The sequence below is a fragment of the Ammospiza caudacuta genome, chromosome 3, assembly GCF_027887145.1.
Source record: "Ammospiza caudacuta isolate bAmmCau1 chromosome 3, bAmmCau1.pri, whole genome shotgun sequence".
NCBI lineage: Eukaryota > Metazoa > Chordata > Aves > Passeriformes > Passerellidae > Ammospiza > Ammospiza caudacuta.
The window spans coordinates 5,170,003-5,183,462 of NC_080595.1; the positions used below are offsets into that span (position 1 = coordinate 5,170,003).

A 13,460-nucleotide genomic window follows, 5' to 3' on the forward strand; every position below is an offset into this window, starting at 1 on the left:
TACTGTGATGTCCACACAGCAACGCCAGCACGGATTTCACAAAGCAGGGAAAAGCAGGAAAGCACTGGGGCTTGCCACATGTAAATGCTGCTCTGTTCCAAAATGTGCTGAATTACAAATGGACATTTTATGCATTTTTTCTTCTTGATCTGCTGCAGAAGATAAAGATCAAACATGCCAGCCCACCACAGCAGCGCCTGTCTGCATACCCACAATGCTTGGCTGCTTCTTCCCAAACCCTGTTTAGTGCTGGAGTCCCAATATTGGGATGCCACAAGCCTTGGGAGGGGACTGTCATGGGGCAGGGTTCCTGTGAGAGCAGGAAAACACTGCAGGCCAGAGAGAGCACACAGACAATATATAGGACCCATTATGTTTATTTGGTATTTAAGTTTTCTTTGCCAGTTAAGTGACAGGCAGTGCTTCAGCCTGTGGCACACTCACTGTGTAAAGGAAAACACAGATTGTTTCTTCCCCAAAGCCAGTGGGAGAATCTCAGTCATAGAATTCATCAAAGTCATCTGAATCCGTGCCGTGGGTCTGTGGGCGCAGCGCAGCCTCGAGCTCGGAGCTGCTGTCATCAGATTCACCCCAGAACGCTGTGGGTGAGAAGAAGGAAAGCAGAGGTGTAAAACCTTTTCTGTGGCCCTGCCACTTGTCACAGCCATTAGCACGAGGCTGACCAAGGGCTGGGAGTTGGGAGCCCAGCCCCAGGTGCGCGTGTCTGGCGCAGTGTCCGGCAGTGCAGCGGCTGTGCTGGACAGCGGCCTCATTCAGCGCTCCCACTCCATTGTGCCACAAGGTAGCTGGGCAGAACATTTCCACTCCAAGCAATTTACTTGACCAGCTGCTGCCTGAATTGCAGCTTTGTCTACTCTCTTCCCTTTTCTCCCCGCTACTTGACCCTGCGATGAAGTCACCAGCGGGCCATGACATCAGAGTTGGCACAAAAATGGCAATGACATCACAAATGAAAAATCACCACTTGGAGATCAGAGCAGATCCAGGCAGGCCTGATCTCATGGAGAACACGGCTTTAACCTTAGGCTCTGGGAATCAGCAAACCCTTTCACTGACAGCAGCAGAATCCCACGGCAGTTCAGAGTGCCTGAGAGATTTTTGGAGATGTGAATTCTTCTGACCCATGGATAGGACAGAGCAGGAAGTGTGGCACATGAAGTCAGGGCCACAGTGGCTGACAGAGCCGTGCTCTCTGTTCCCACCTAATCCAGAGGCTGCTGGCTGTCCAAAGGCAGCGGGATGAGGCCCAGGGCTCAGCCAGGGACAGCAGGAGGGGGAAGGCTGTCACACTCACACAGACACTACTGATGGCACCAGCTCCATGAACACCTTATCTATAAATGCAGCATCTGCATCTTTCATCCTCCATCCCCGGCCCCCTGGGCTGCAGGAACATCAGAGCCAGCCCTGTGTTGGCTGCCACGCTGAACAGCTCCAAGAGAGGAAAGGGGCCAGGCACGCCAGAGCCTTTCAAGTGCCACCAAAGCAGCTGTCCTTGATGGCATCTGTACCCCTGTTCAATGCCACACTTCTAAAGGCTCCAGGCAGAGAGATCCTGGCCCCCAGCACTGCCCCGCTGGCAGAAGGCTCTGTCAGAGGCGGCTGCACGCTCTGGAGGGCCTTGCAGGGGGTAAAGGGGGAACTGGAATGTGTGGGCAGCAAAAACACACAGGGTCCAGACACCAATTCAGAATAAAAGCAGCCTGGCCACATAAAACCTTCCAGCTGCACCCACCCACGTCCCAGGTCACAGGGAAGACCAAGGAATGCCCTGGTTTCTCCTTCTCCAGTTCCCTCCACATGCTGTTAACAGGCGTTTGATTAAACCCTGCCAAGATCCCAACCCGTTCCACATCACCCCGCCACAAACACCTCCTCTCTGCCCTGGATCTGTCCTCAGCTCCCTGCTGGCTCCCACTGGAGACAGAGAAATTCCATGCTTCCCTTTCTCTCTACCTTATACAGGTCATAACATTGTTCTGGGAGGGCTTCTACGGTACAAATTTAACTAGAAAGACACTAATTTTCAGTAGTGTAACATTTGTCTCTTACCTTTGGATTTTATGGCAGGTACTGTTTCCTTCCGTAATTCAGTCCTGTAAAACATTTCAAACAATCAGCACAATGTCTCCAATAAAAAAAAGTGACTTTTTAAAAAATACTGTGAAATGGTTTGAAAAAACAACAGCTTAGTAACTTCTGTAACTATTTTTTTTTCAAATAGCTATTTAATCACGGACTTCTTCACCTAAAAGGTGGAGAAATTCACGTGCAGGAGTGACACTGGTCCAGCAGTTCCTGGAGTCATTCCCTGGTAACGGCACTGATTTACACCAGCACTGAGTTAAGGTACAGAGGAGCAGGGCCCTGCCAAGCTGCTGCCACCTTTCAGAGCATGCAAAGTACAGAAAGACAAAATCCAAACAAAACCAAATCCCCCCAGTGCTGCTCCCTGCACTTCATCCAGGTCCTGGTGCTGTCCCCCAGCCCCACGGCAATGTGCAATCTCCACTGCCTTTGATCTACCTTGATGTGTGTGCAGCCCGAGCCTGCTCTGCTAAATGGCTGCTCTTGTGTCTGGAGCATCACAGGCCCTTTTGAATCTCTCAAACAAGCTGGAATCATTTTGATCTTTTGTGCGCAGCGTGTGCATTGTGCTGGGGCTGGGGAATAATCACACGGGGGCAAACTGGGGGAGAATTAACTGTTACACCAGCAGTCCTGCAAGAAGCTCCAAAAATAAAGCTTCAGCTGATTTTAATAAGGAATATCAAATAGGAGATATTTGGGACATCACTGGGCCAAGCAGTGAAATATAAGTCAATGTCAAGGTGCAGTTTGAAGCTGTGGCCTCAGCCACAACAGGACTCTGAAATGTCTGTGATTTGCTGTGTTTCATTTAAAAATGTGGCAGCCAATACAGTAGTGTTTAAAGTGGGGAGCTACAAATATTCCACTATTGTGGAGGTATTTGTGAAGGAGACAAAACAAAGCAAAGATGATTCCTTGCTAGTGTTACCCTCAGTATTCAGTCAGAATTTGGGATTGCGGCTGGAAAGGCACATGTGAAGTTTCACACACTGCAGCTACCAGTGGTGCAGCCACTCTTCCTTTTAACTCAGAGAAAGCTCCCACTGTTTAAATCTCATTTCCTCTCCAAAGGCTCCTGCTTTGTGGGCAGAAATTCCCAGAATATTAAACACAGCCCAGGTTCCACCAAGGCACCAAACCAAGGCAGAAGTGCCAATACCGAGTGACAGCTCTGGCAGAGTACTAACAGTGATGTAACTCATAATGACCTTATTCAGTGAAAAACCTTAAACTGTTGGGCTTCAAATGTTTTCCAACATTCCTTTAGTGCACCAGCCCACTGGCTTTTCCTTTTATTCCAAACAAAACTCCACACTGCCTTGTACTCTCACTTCTCCTTCAAAGGCCTTCACTCAACAGGATACCCAGAAAGGATTTGAAGCCAGAGCCTCTGGGCTAATCCTGCTGAACACCCTGAGCTCCTGCTCCCTTTGCCAGATCTCCTGGTCCTCAGCACTTCCCAGGAGGTGCTCCATGCATCCCAGCCTATGAAAATCTGCTCAAGAGGCTGCACTGTTTTCCCTGGGGTATGGAGCAGGAAACCACTTGTTGCTGAGCTGTAGCTGGCGAGGCTTCTCCTATGGATGCTGGCACAGGAACCATTTCAAGTAGCAGAGGAGAAGATCAGGGGGCAGCAGCCATCGCTTCCCCTCGGCCACATCCCAGCTTGCTGCTGGAATGGGAGCGTGGGGTTCCTGGGATTTTCAGTTAGCTTCTCACAAAAGCCATTTGACAACTGAGTTTTCCTCAGTTCTGTCCCACTTCTCTCAGTGGTTGTTGTCCCACAACAAACACCAGTGGGTCAGTGCTTTGGGTCCAGTGCTGAGGATCACCAAGAAGGACTGCCCACATCTCCAGGCCCTGCTCTTCCAGATCCAGCTGAGGGATCCATGGAGAAAGGACCACCACGGCTGTAGAAACATCTGGAGACCTCACTGCCACCAGAGCTTCCCACAAAGAGAAAGATCAAAGCTGGCAGGAGAGCAGGGAGAGAGATGTTTGTGTTCTACCGACCACCATCTGCTGCCTGGGGTTCATCTTCCAGGGCTTACCCACCAGGTGTGGAATGGGCTTCACTCCCCAAAAAGCCAAGCCCAGCCATCCCCAGAGAAAGGAGATGGGGACAGGGTGGCAGCAAAGACTCGCAACGAGAGCTGTCAGCACACAGATACAGAAAACGGAGTGAGGACATCAGAAAGGCCAGAGGGGGAACAGCAGCTCCAAAACCAGCCCAAACCTGGGGAATGCAGCAGGGGATAAACCCTGGGGTGAGGTGTGTGCGGCTGGGGAGGTGCAGCAGCACCTTGGCGCGGCGCAGCAGCTGCGCTCACCCGCAGCCGCAGCACACAATGGGCACAGACCTCCGCCGAGACGGTTTCGGGCTGTAAATGGAGCCAGGCCGGTTCCAGCGCCTCCACTAATCCCCGCCGTGACCCTCCGATATCCATTTACACATTTGCTTCTTCCCTAAAATAATTCCAAACTGAACCCAGGCTCTGACAAAGAGAAAACCCAAACCAGTTTCACTTCAAAGAGCCTTTTAATCTCCCCATTTCTCTGATGAAACAGGCTTTTTGTGTATTGAAGATGCTGCAACAGTAAGAAATGAAAAAGCTCCAAGAAAATATTTTTTCCTCTATAATGAAAATTAATATTAAGAGGATGATGCCTTGTGAAAGCTGACCTAGAACAAAGGCTAGATGGAGTTAAAGAAAAAAGTAGGGATTTATGAAAAGGATATCCTCAATGGATGCACCTTGGGCAGTACAAGAGCCCAGCCAGGGCTACACCCAAGATGAACCAAAATGGTCACAAAAATGGATGACTGGTCACAAGATCCCTCACTGTTACAAGTTCTGGTCCATTTGCATATTGGAATTAATTGTCCAGTTATAGCTTTAGGATAGGAAGTCTCATCCTTCTTGTTTTTCTCTCTTCATTCCGCTGTTGTTTGTGTTCTTGGGGCTGAGATTTGGATTGTTTGTCCTTGGTCCCCAGCTAGAGAGGGAATTGTTTTGTCTCCCTACTCTATGAAGAGAGCTTGCTATCCCTTAATATGAAGCTCAGATCTACACACTAAAGCAGTACAGAATCAGAAAAATATAAAAGCTAAAACCTGAGGCATCAAGGAAAATTCCAGGACAACAAGAGCCAAGGTGATCAAGGGAGCTTGCTGGAAAACAGCAGAAAACATTTACTGTGGCCTGAGGTCTTCTTGCTAAAGCACCTGTTGAACTTCTATGTTTTAGTGTCAAATGAAAAAGACACCCAAAAATTTGGGAAATGCTAAATGCCAAGAGAGGAATTTTCCCACCCTGGGAAACCAAGTACCTACAGTACATATTCTGCACAGTGTCACATAGGCAGTATAAACTCAAAAGTCCATTCATCATGCCAGAGCTGGAGTAATAACACTGAATTTCAGTAATTTCACTGTGAGTAGGACGACCCTTATTTTAGGATACAAAGATTTCTGTCGAGCTGCATCTAAGACCAGTCTCTGTTTGGATTCACCACGCTGGAGAAAAAAAACCCCACTGACACAAAGATGCATCACAACGCTGCAAGGAAGCTCTGCAGGAGAGCAGGGGCAGTGCCAAAAAATCCACTGTTCCCTCTGTGCTCAGCTGGCAGATGTTGGTGCCTCTCCCCACACACCTGGCAGGGCACTGCTTCTGCAACAGCTGGGGGTGCAGGCAGAGGAAACAAAGCTCACACAAACAGCTGGAACAGCAAAGAATCCTGCTGGAATTTTCAGTCAGCTTCTTACAGAAGCCATTGGACAACTGGGGGGATAAAACCAGCAGATCCTGCCTTGTTCCTGGGTGCACCTCCCACAAATCCAGACCGACACAATGGCACTTCTCCTGGATTTCCAAGGGAAAGGCATTTGTGCATATCCTGAGTTGCTGCCAGCCCCAAAGCTCTGGGATGTCTCCTCAGAGCACAGCAGTTTTCAGCGTCAGGACTGGCTCGGGAAGGGGGAAATGGGGGATGCACAGAGCCCGAGTGCCCCCCGATGGCCAAAGGCAACGAGCCCAGGAATGATTAAGAGATGAATCCAACTCTGCCAACTTCTATTTGCATGTCACTACAGCTGTGTTGGGCAACAGGGCTGAATACCGGCCTTCAGAGACCCCCCCCAGAGTCCTTCCAGCAGATTAATTAAAGTTTAAAAGACTTTATGCCGTGTTGGTGTCCTGACAAATCCAAAGTGGGCTTTGGTTCTCAGCTGATAACGCACCTTTAATCTCCAGATTATTTGGAAACGAGACAGCGCAAACAAGTCAAAGAAAAATAAAACGCCTGCATCCGAAATGGGGAATTCCCAGAAAGCGAGTGACCTCCACTGGCTGCATCCATCGCTACAGCCCCCCGGAATGCCACACACATAGCTGCCCACCCGCCTGCACTCACCAGCATCCTCAGCCCTGACTTCTGATACCTTCTCCCCCCAGGACCACGCCACTTAACGCCCTCTCGCCTGCTGCAGCACCCTGACACCCCACCCAGAGGTGCATCTCCGTGCGTAGAAATATTCCCCCGGGAAAGTAAAGGAGCCAGGGAAAAGCGGTTTTCTTGCTGGAGGTAGAGCAGGCGGCATTTGTGGGAGAAGAGGAAGCTCTGGCATGCACCGCTGAACAAAAGGGAACAAGTGGTCTTTACTCGGAGAGCAGCTTCCTATTAAGACTCACTCCGTCGTACATTATGCCTTTCATCCCCACTCAACCACAAAATGATTTTGCTGTAGGAAATACAATGGCAGAAAAAGATTTACATTGAAAGAATCTTTAATAATAAACTGTTGCAGATCTGCCTACTTCCCCATGATTTATAATACAATAAACATCAGATTCTATTAAGTCTCATGCACTGAAGACATGCACTGAAAACCCGAGTATGAAAGCCCTCAATTCTTCCCTTCTCCAGGCCCATAATAGTGAAACGAGCATGGATAAATGTGCTAAGAGTATCTCTTTGCATCTTTTATAGCTTGTGTGTATCAATCTGTAAAGCTTATTAAGAAAGTCATTGCTATGCAAAACAGCACCCAATCTCTTTCTCTTGCTTTTCAACAGCGCGCAGTGTTTAGCCAATAGGGCCGGGCCCCGGCCCCTCATTCCGCATTCATAACATGCAACATTTGCACAATGTGTATCTCAAAGGCTGCTGAATAGAAAGCCTTAATACTCATGTAAACAACTGCAAACCAATTACTTAATGAATCAGGCCCACACATAATGAGGTGCCAGACAAAGAGCTATAAATGCATTTTTGCGCCCGAGCCTCCGCTTTAAAGTAAAATCCCTCAGCTGTAGTTTGGGCTTAACTGGCACATGATAATTATTGTCTGGGGGACATCAGAGGAGCCACGGTTTTTATTCCGGTCCGGCGGGGTCCGCGCCGAGGTCACTCATCAGCTCAGTGACAAAACGCGGCAAAGGAGAATTTATAAAGTGCCACGGCCGAGCTCGCAGGGATGTTTATTCTCAAGTAGTGGGTTTGAGACCACTTGTGAAAGCAATAAAGCCCGAGGAGTGGCTGCCGGGAGCAGAGCTGCAGTGCCGCAGAACTGCGGCACGGCACAGCAAACAGCTCTGCCTCTTCCTCCTCCCTGTGCCGCACTCCGGGCACCCAGGGCTGCTCCCAAACCCTGCTGTGGCTGGGAGAAACTAACAGAAACATTCACAGAAACTAACTCTAACACTGACTTACAGCTTTATTGCCATGGCTTTGTAAAGCAGCATCATCGCGTGTCCCTGCACAAAGTGTGCTGCTGCTGCTGAGCACTGAGAGGCCTGGAATTATAGACCAGAGGGAATTATTTGAAATCTATTACAAATCAAAACTGGAGAAAAAGAAAAAAAAAGGTAAAAAAAATCTACAGCATCTAACTGAGGCAGAAGTGGCTGCAGGCACGATTGGCCGGCAGTGTAGCAGCAATGGGGTTTAGTTTGAAGAGTTTTTATTTTAAATAAAAAATAGTTAATTTTAAATTACACATTTTACTCAGCAGCAGTGATCCTGTAAGTAAGTTCTCAAGCCCTTATCCTGCTCTTCCTGCTAGCCCAGGCTTCAGGGAAGGGCTAAAATATAACATTTCAAAAACTCATCTACAGGAACACCTTTGCATTTCATAGCACAAGGCAGGATAAATCATTGGCTTGTCATTCTCAAAGTGCCAGAAAATACGAAAAGAGAAATCAATTGAACCTAAGATGGTAAGAATTAATCCCACACAAAAGCAGGAACGCCAGTCATCAATGCTCAGTTACAGCTCATATTTAATGTGCTTGAATTATAGAAACTCTTATGATTTTAATAGCAATTGCAGAATCAGAACTGGCCTCACCCACAGCAGCCTAAAAATCTATGCAGCAAGAAGATTAAAGCAAGGAGAAGCTCATATCCTGAGGTGTTCCAAACCTGCAGTGTTTGATTACAGAAACACCAACCTTAACCCTGGTCCAAGTACAAAAATACATCAGGGGAGCTTCAGCCCTTTTCTGTCAGGGTTTTTCCCTCATGGAACCATTTCCAGTGTTAGAGCCTTACCTGGAGAAGGGAGGAGTGCTTCCATCTGACAAGAAGCTGCTTTCCAAATGCGTTCCCAAACTGTCACTTCCTTCAGGACTGTCGTGGCTGTGATCCCCACCTGTGCAGGAAAAACAGGGCTATGAACCTTCCAAGTTCCCATTCACATTAAGCAGAAAGGTTATTTTTGTTCTCCTTCCCCTTAAATGTAGATTGTTTTGGAATGTTACAGTTCTGTCAATGCTATTTGATACCTCTGTGTTTTCAACCATTCTCTTCAATTAGACAAAAATAAATAAATCTTATAAAAATCAAATTAAACACATATCTTGAGATTTTTGTGACTTAAACAGCCAAACACACAACTATTTCAAAACCTGTTATGCCCACTTTCCTTTCTTCCCTTTTCCCCTGCTCTGTGGATCTCATTTCCATTCTGTAAAGATTGATTTAGAAAAAAAAAAAAAAAGAAGAGGCAAATGGATTCATTCACTGGAGTCAGACAATTGCTCATCTTTGTATTCGTTTCTAAAGCACATGATGCTCAAGCACAAATCCCACTTTAAAAGGCTGCTTTGCATACATATATTTTCTATATATGTTTTTATCTACAGCACTGAAACTACAACCAAGCCCTGCTCTCACCAATGTCCCTACCCAGGATAATTCAGTATTTCTGTCCACATTGGATTCTCCACTTCCTAACTGGCTGTGCACATTCCCGGTCCCTTCTGCACTTGGATTGCAGCAGCAAAAGTCCTGCTTGGTCTCAGGCACTTCCAGAAAAGAGGTGCCAGAGTCTGCCCAGGAGGAGAGAGAAATCAAGAATGAGAGGGGAAAAAAGATAAAGTGGTTTAAAAAAAAAAATAATTATCCCCCCTTTCCCATGATGTATCACAGCTCATGGCATTGCCTCTCCCCCAAAACCAGCGCTCAAGCTGCTGCTGCCTCTGCTTAGAGATGGATGAAGGACTTCCACCCAGAATTCACAATTTCACAAAGACTCAGAGGTCCTTGAGGAACTTAAGTGTCCAACATGAGCTGCTGGATGGCATCATCCACACGGACCTAAGTGCAATGTCCAACCTGGCGCTGGCCCAAGGAGCTTCCTCTATCCCAAACGTATCAAATGATATCAAACAGAGGAAAAGGTTGAGTGAGACTTATTAAATGCCTTAATTGGTGCACTCCAAGCAGCACCTCAGAATCCTCAAAGGAGGACCTCACCAGGAAGGACACGTGGGTGTGGGAAAAGTGGTCACCCAATTGTTGGCTCATTAAAGGTGGCTTGAAAAGGAAGGCAGAATCCAGCTTGTGCCCCTCCATGTTCCCATATAATACATAAAGAAGGGCTGATTTTTTCTTTGCAATAGGGCTTTTCCTCCTTATTCCTACAGGAGATTTTAGGCCTGGAGAGCAGCTGGGGGTGCTGTTCCAGCTGTTTAAAGCAGAGCCCAAGGAGTGGAGCAGTGACACCATTTTTATTCAAATCCTCTACAGCCTTAACGCCTGCTCAAATCAAAGACAAGTGAAGGGAAGAGAGAGAATCTGGTTTTGTTAAAGATTTAAAAAACCTGCCCCTTCAATAAAATCAGCAATTTCCTACTCATAAATGAGACTCTTAAACAGTCATCCAGCAAAACAAGAAATAATGGGTTTTATCCTTCTTAATCTCGCATTATTCACCTACCTCAGGAACAGCAGAAGAGCTGAACAATTTCTTTTGAGTCTTCCCCATAAAAAAACAAAGCATCCGTGGAGGAGCTGAGAATGAGCCCTGTATTCTGCTCTCCCCCTGTATTCTCACATAACCTGGTACCACAGGAGCCTGCTGTTATCAGCCAGCTCCTCCCTGGGCCAGCTGTGGACCAGGTACAATCCCTTTAAAGCCCATTGTCCACAGGTGGCCACCCATGAGTTCTGGACAGGGCATTAAAGAACCAACACAAATATTACTGGAATATTTACAGATATTCACATAAATTAACGTTTTGGTTCTCAGTTTATGTAACAGAATAAAAGAAAAATGAACCAAAACTCCAGAAGTGTTTCCACAGTGCTGCCCTAAACGCTGCTTGGAAGTGTGTCCACACAGCTTTCACAGTGAAGTCTATCAAACCCCAAAGCCCCAAAAGGCTTTTGGTGTTTCAAACCAACACTTAAAAAATGCAGCAAATACCGAAATTAAAAAAAAAATCAACCCAAATTTGTATCCCTTAAGTTCAGAGAAAGTCATACAGCAAAACAATCCTGTATGGATGGCTGTCAAATATCAGTTCATCTAAACCCCTCAAAACAAGTTGTTTGAGCCCAAAAGCCAACACACAAGAGATGTGGCTTCTATTTTAGGCCCATAATGACTCCAGAGCCCCCGGGCCACAGCAAATGGTGATGATAAAAGGGAATGAGCAGCTGCCTGGCAGGGAGAGGAGGGGAGGGGAATCAGAAGCCCGAAGAAGATCACGGGCTGAAGATGAATCATGTCTGAAAGGAGCAGCTTGGCTTTCAAGTGAGGTGTGAGAAGCCTCACTCCCGGAGACACAGGAACAGCAGAGACAGCTCCCTCACAAGGGACGGGCTGGAACTGGGTTACTGGGTTTGGCTGAGGAGCTTCTTGGCATTTTTACACACAGCAAGCATTAGGAGCTGCACGTCTGCTCTGTGAGCGAGCCAGGAGAGGTCAGGAAGTCTCAATGATGGCACTGGCTGGAGGGAGCCACTGTTATCAGGCAGCTTTGGTACAGGAGGCAGAGAGGAGGAGGCTCCTGGCTGGCACAGGCACGGCCCCTGCCTGGCAAGGATCTGCCCCATGCTATTCTAATGATCCCCAGTCAATTACTCATGGAAAGAATCAAACCAGCACTCTCTGGAGTTGCCATATAATTACTGGATCTCCATCACAGAGACTGACCCCAGTAACACGGATGGCGGGCCCTGACAGGCTTGCAGAGTGGATATTCACACGGTGCAAACGTGGAACATGATTACAAGGAATTAAAGAGGCACCAGGCTCCCCACCTTTGTTTCTGCCAACGTGGGCCCTGTGATGTGACATTTAATCTGTGCTCAGGGCGAGCAGCTGGGTTTGCTCCCTCTGAAGTCGCCCGCGGCACGGAGCCGCCGGGGTGGGATTGTCCAACCCAGGCGAATGCTGGGCCTGAGGTTAATATGCAGCCACCCCTTCCACCTGTAATGGGAATCTTTCCCACCACACTTCCTTGCCTGCTCTCATCTTCACTCCAGCCTGTGACTTGTGGATGTGAACACACCGTAATGAAACCATTTCAAAGCGGCAGCCATCAGACCGGTTTGCTTGCTTTTAAGCCCTACTCCCTTTAATTTCCCACTTTTGTTATCTCTTGTTTATTGATCTAAACTATCCATTACAGCTCATAAAAGCAGCGCCTACTGGGAACTTGCTACCCTGCCTCTCTGTAGCTTCCTCACAGAAGGACAAGCCAACCAAATGTCCTGAGGATTGAAGACCCCGTGGATTTGGGAAACAAACAACCTGCAGCAATGCCTGGTGGCAGTGGCATGTGCCAGACCCACTGCAGGAAATTAGCTTAAATCAAAGTCTGGTCGCCTCTGCACATAAGAGTGGCGTGGATTTCGGAGCCTGGAGCAGCCTGTTTGCATTTGCTGTGCAAAGAGCACAGCAGCCTAATTGCCTGCTGCTGCCAGACTCTGATGGAAGGGGTGCTCCAGGAGCAGAGCAAGCGAGCTGCCATCACTGGAATAATGTATTCCCTCCTTGTGTGAAGCAACGAACTGGGCTCTCCCCAACACCAGCACATCCTGAGCTGGGATATGGCCCTGCATGAACCCTTTCATTTTGGCAATTCCTTCTGTGGTCTGGCTTTGTCATAAGAGGCAGCAAATACATCGCTGAGTTCCTAAATGGGAGATGCCTTGCAAACATGCACACAAAACTCACTCATCCATTTTACAGCGACCACAGGGCCTGGCCTTTTCTCTCTTGCAGAAAAACCCACCACCACAGGCATCACTTAGTTTGGAAAGCCATAATCACAAAGGATACCAAGATATTGAGGAAAATCCCCCAAATCCATCACAAATGTACATTGATCTACCAGTGGCTATGTCCCAGTCCCCTGGGGGCTTGGACAGAACTCCCCTATGTCCAGAGCAGGAAGCTGCAGTGGCAGCCAGAGCTGGAACACCCTTACCTGGTTCTCGCCGTGCCAGCTCCCCCTGCTTTCCTTCCCCGCCGTTGGTCGGGATCGATGGCAGGCCAAGAGAGGATTCATCACTCTGCACAGGTGGCTCATCCCCACACTCTCCTGGAAGGGCCTCTCTCAGCACAGTCTGAGCATTCAAAACAGAAACAGCCACAGCTCCATTATCCTCCCCCTCGAACGTTTTCCAACACGCATTCAGGCTAATCTACGCTCCCAGGGTAATCTGCTTTCAGGGTGTTTCTGTTAGATGTTCCACTACCTGACATCTAGGGTGTTCCTCTGGGGCTGGTTTTGGGACAGAAATATGGACTTGAGTCTGTAATATTTACTCTATGTTCTGCCCTAACTCTCTCACTGATTAGTAAATCAATTAACATCACAGTAAGGGGTCGAGGCACTCACAGCCTATGGAATACCATTTCTATTGATTTATTTAAATAATTAGCTGTAAACTTTTGCATTAACTTAGAAAAACCATGAGTGAGCTACCATTTATAAAATGCTCTGTGTGTTCAGCACCAAACCTCACTCTACTTTAAAAAAAGTCAAAATACATCATTCATTATAAAAATTCACAGAGAAAGACGAAGATAGAAGCCTCACGTTGGTTTG

The 13,460-nt window shown here is 47.6% G+C and overlaps 1 protein-coding gene across 1 annotated transcript in view; it reads right to left on the reverse strand.

Annotated features, from left to right (window-relative positions):
- Positions 1-373: 373 nt before the first annotated feature.
- Positions 374-13,460, reverse strand: part of KIZ (kizuna centrosomal protein) — a 28,776-nt gene continuing 15,689 nt past the window's right edge. Inside the window, 5 exon segments of the mRNA XM_058802691.1 lie at positions 374-599; positions 2,074-2,117; positions 8,668-8,767; positions 12,837-12,975; positions 13,373-13,378. Of these exon segments, the coding sequence (XP_058658674.1) occupies positions 496-599; positions 2,074-2,117; positions 8,668-8,767; positions 12,837-12,975; positions 13,373-13,378 (393 nt within the window). The 3' untranslated portion in view covers positions 374-495.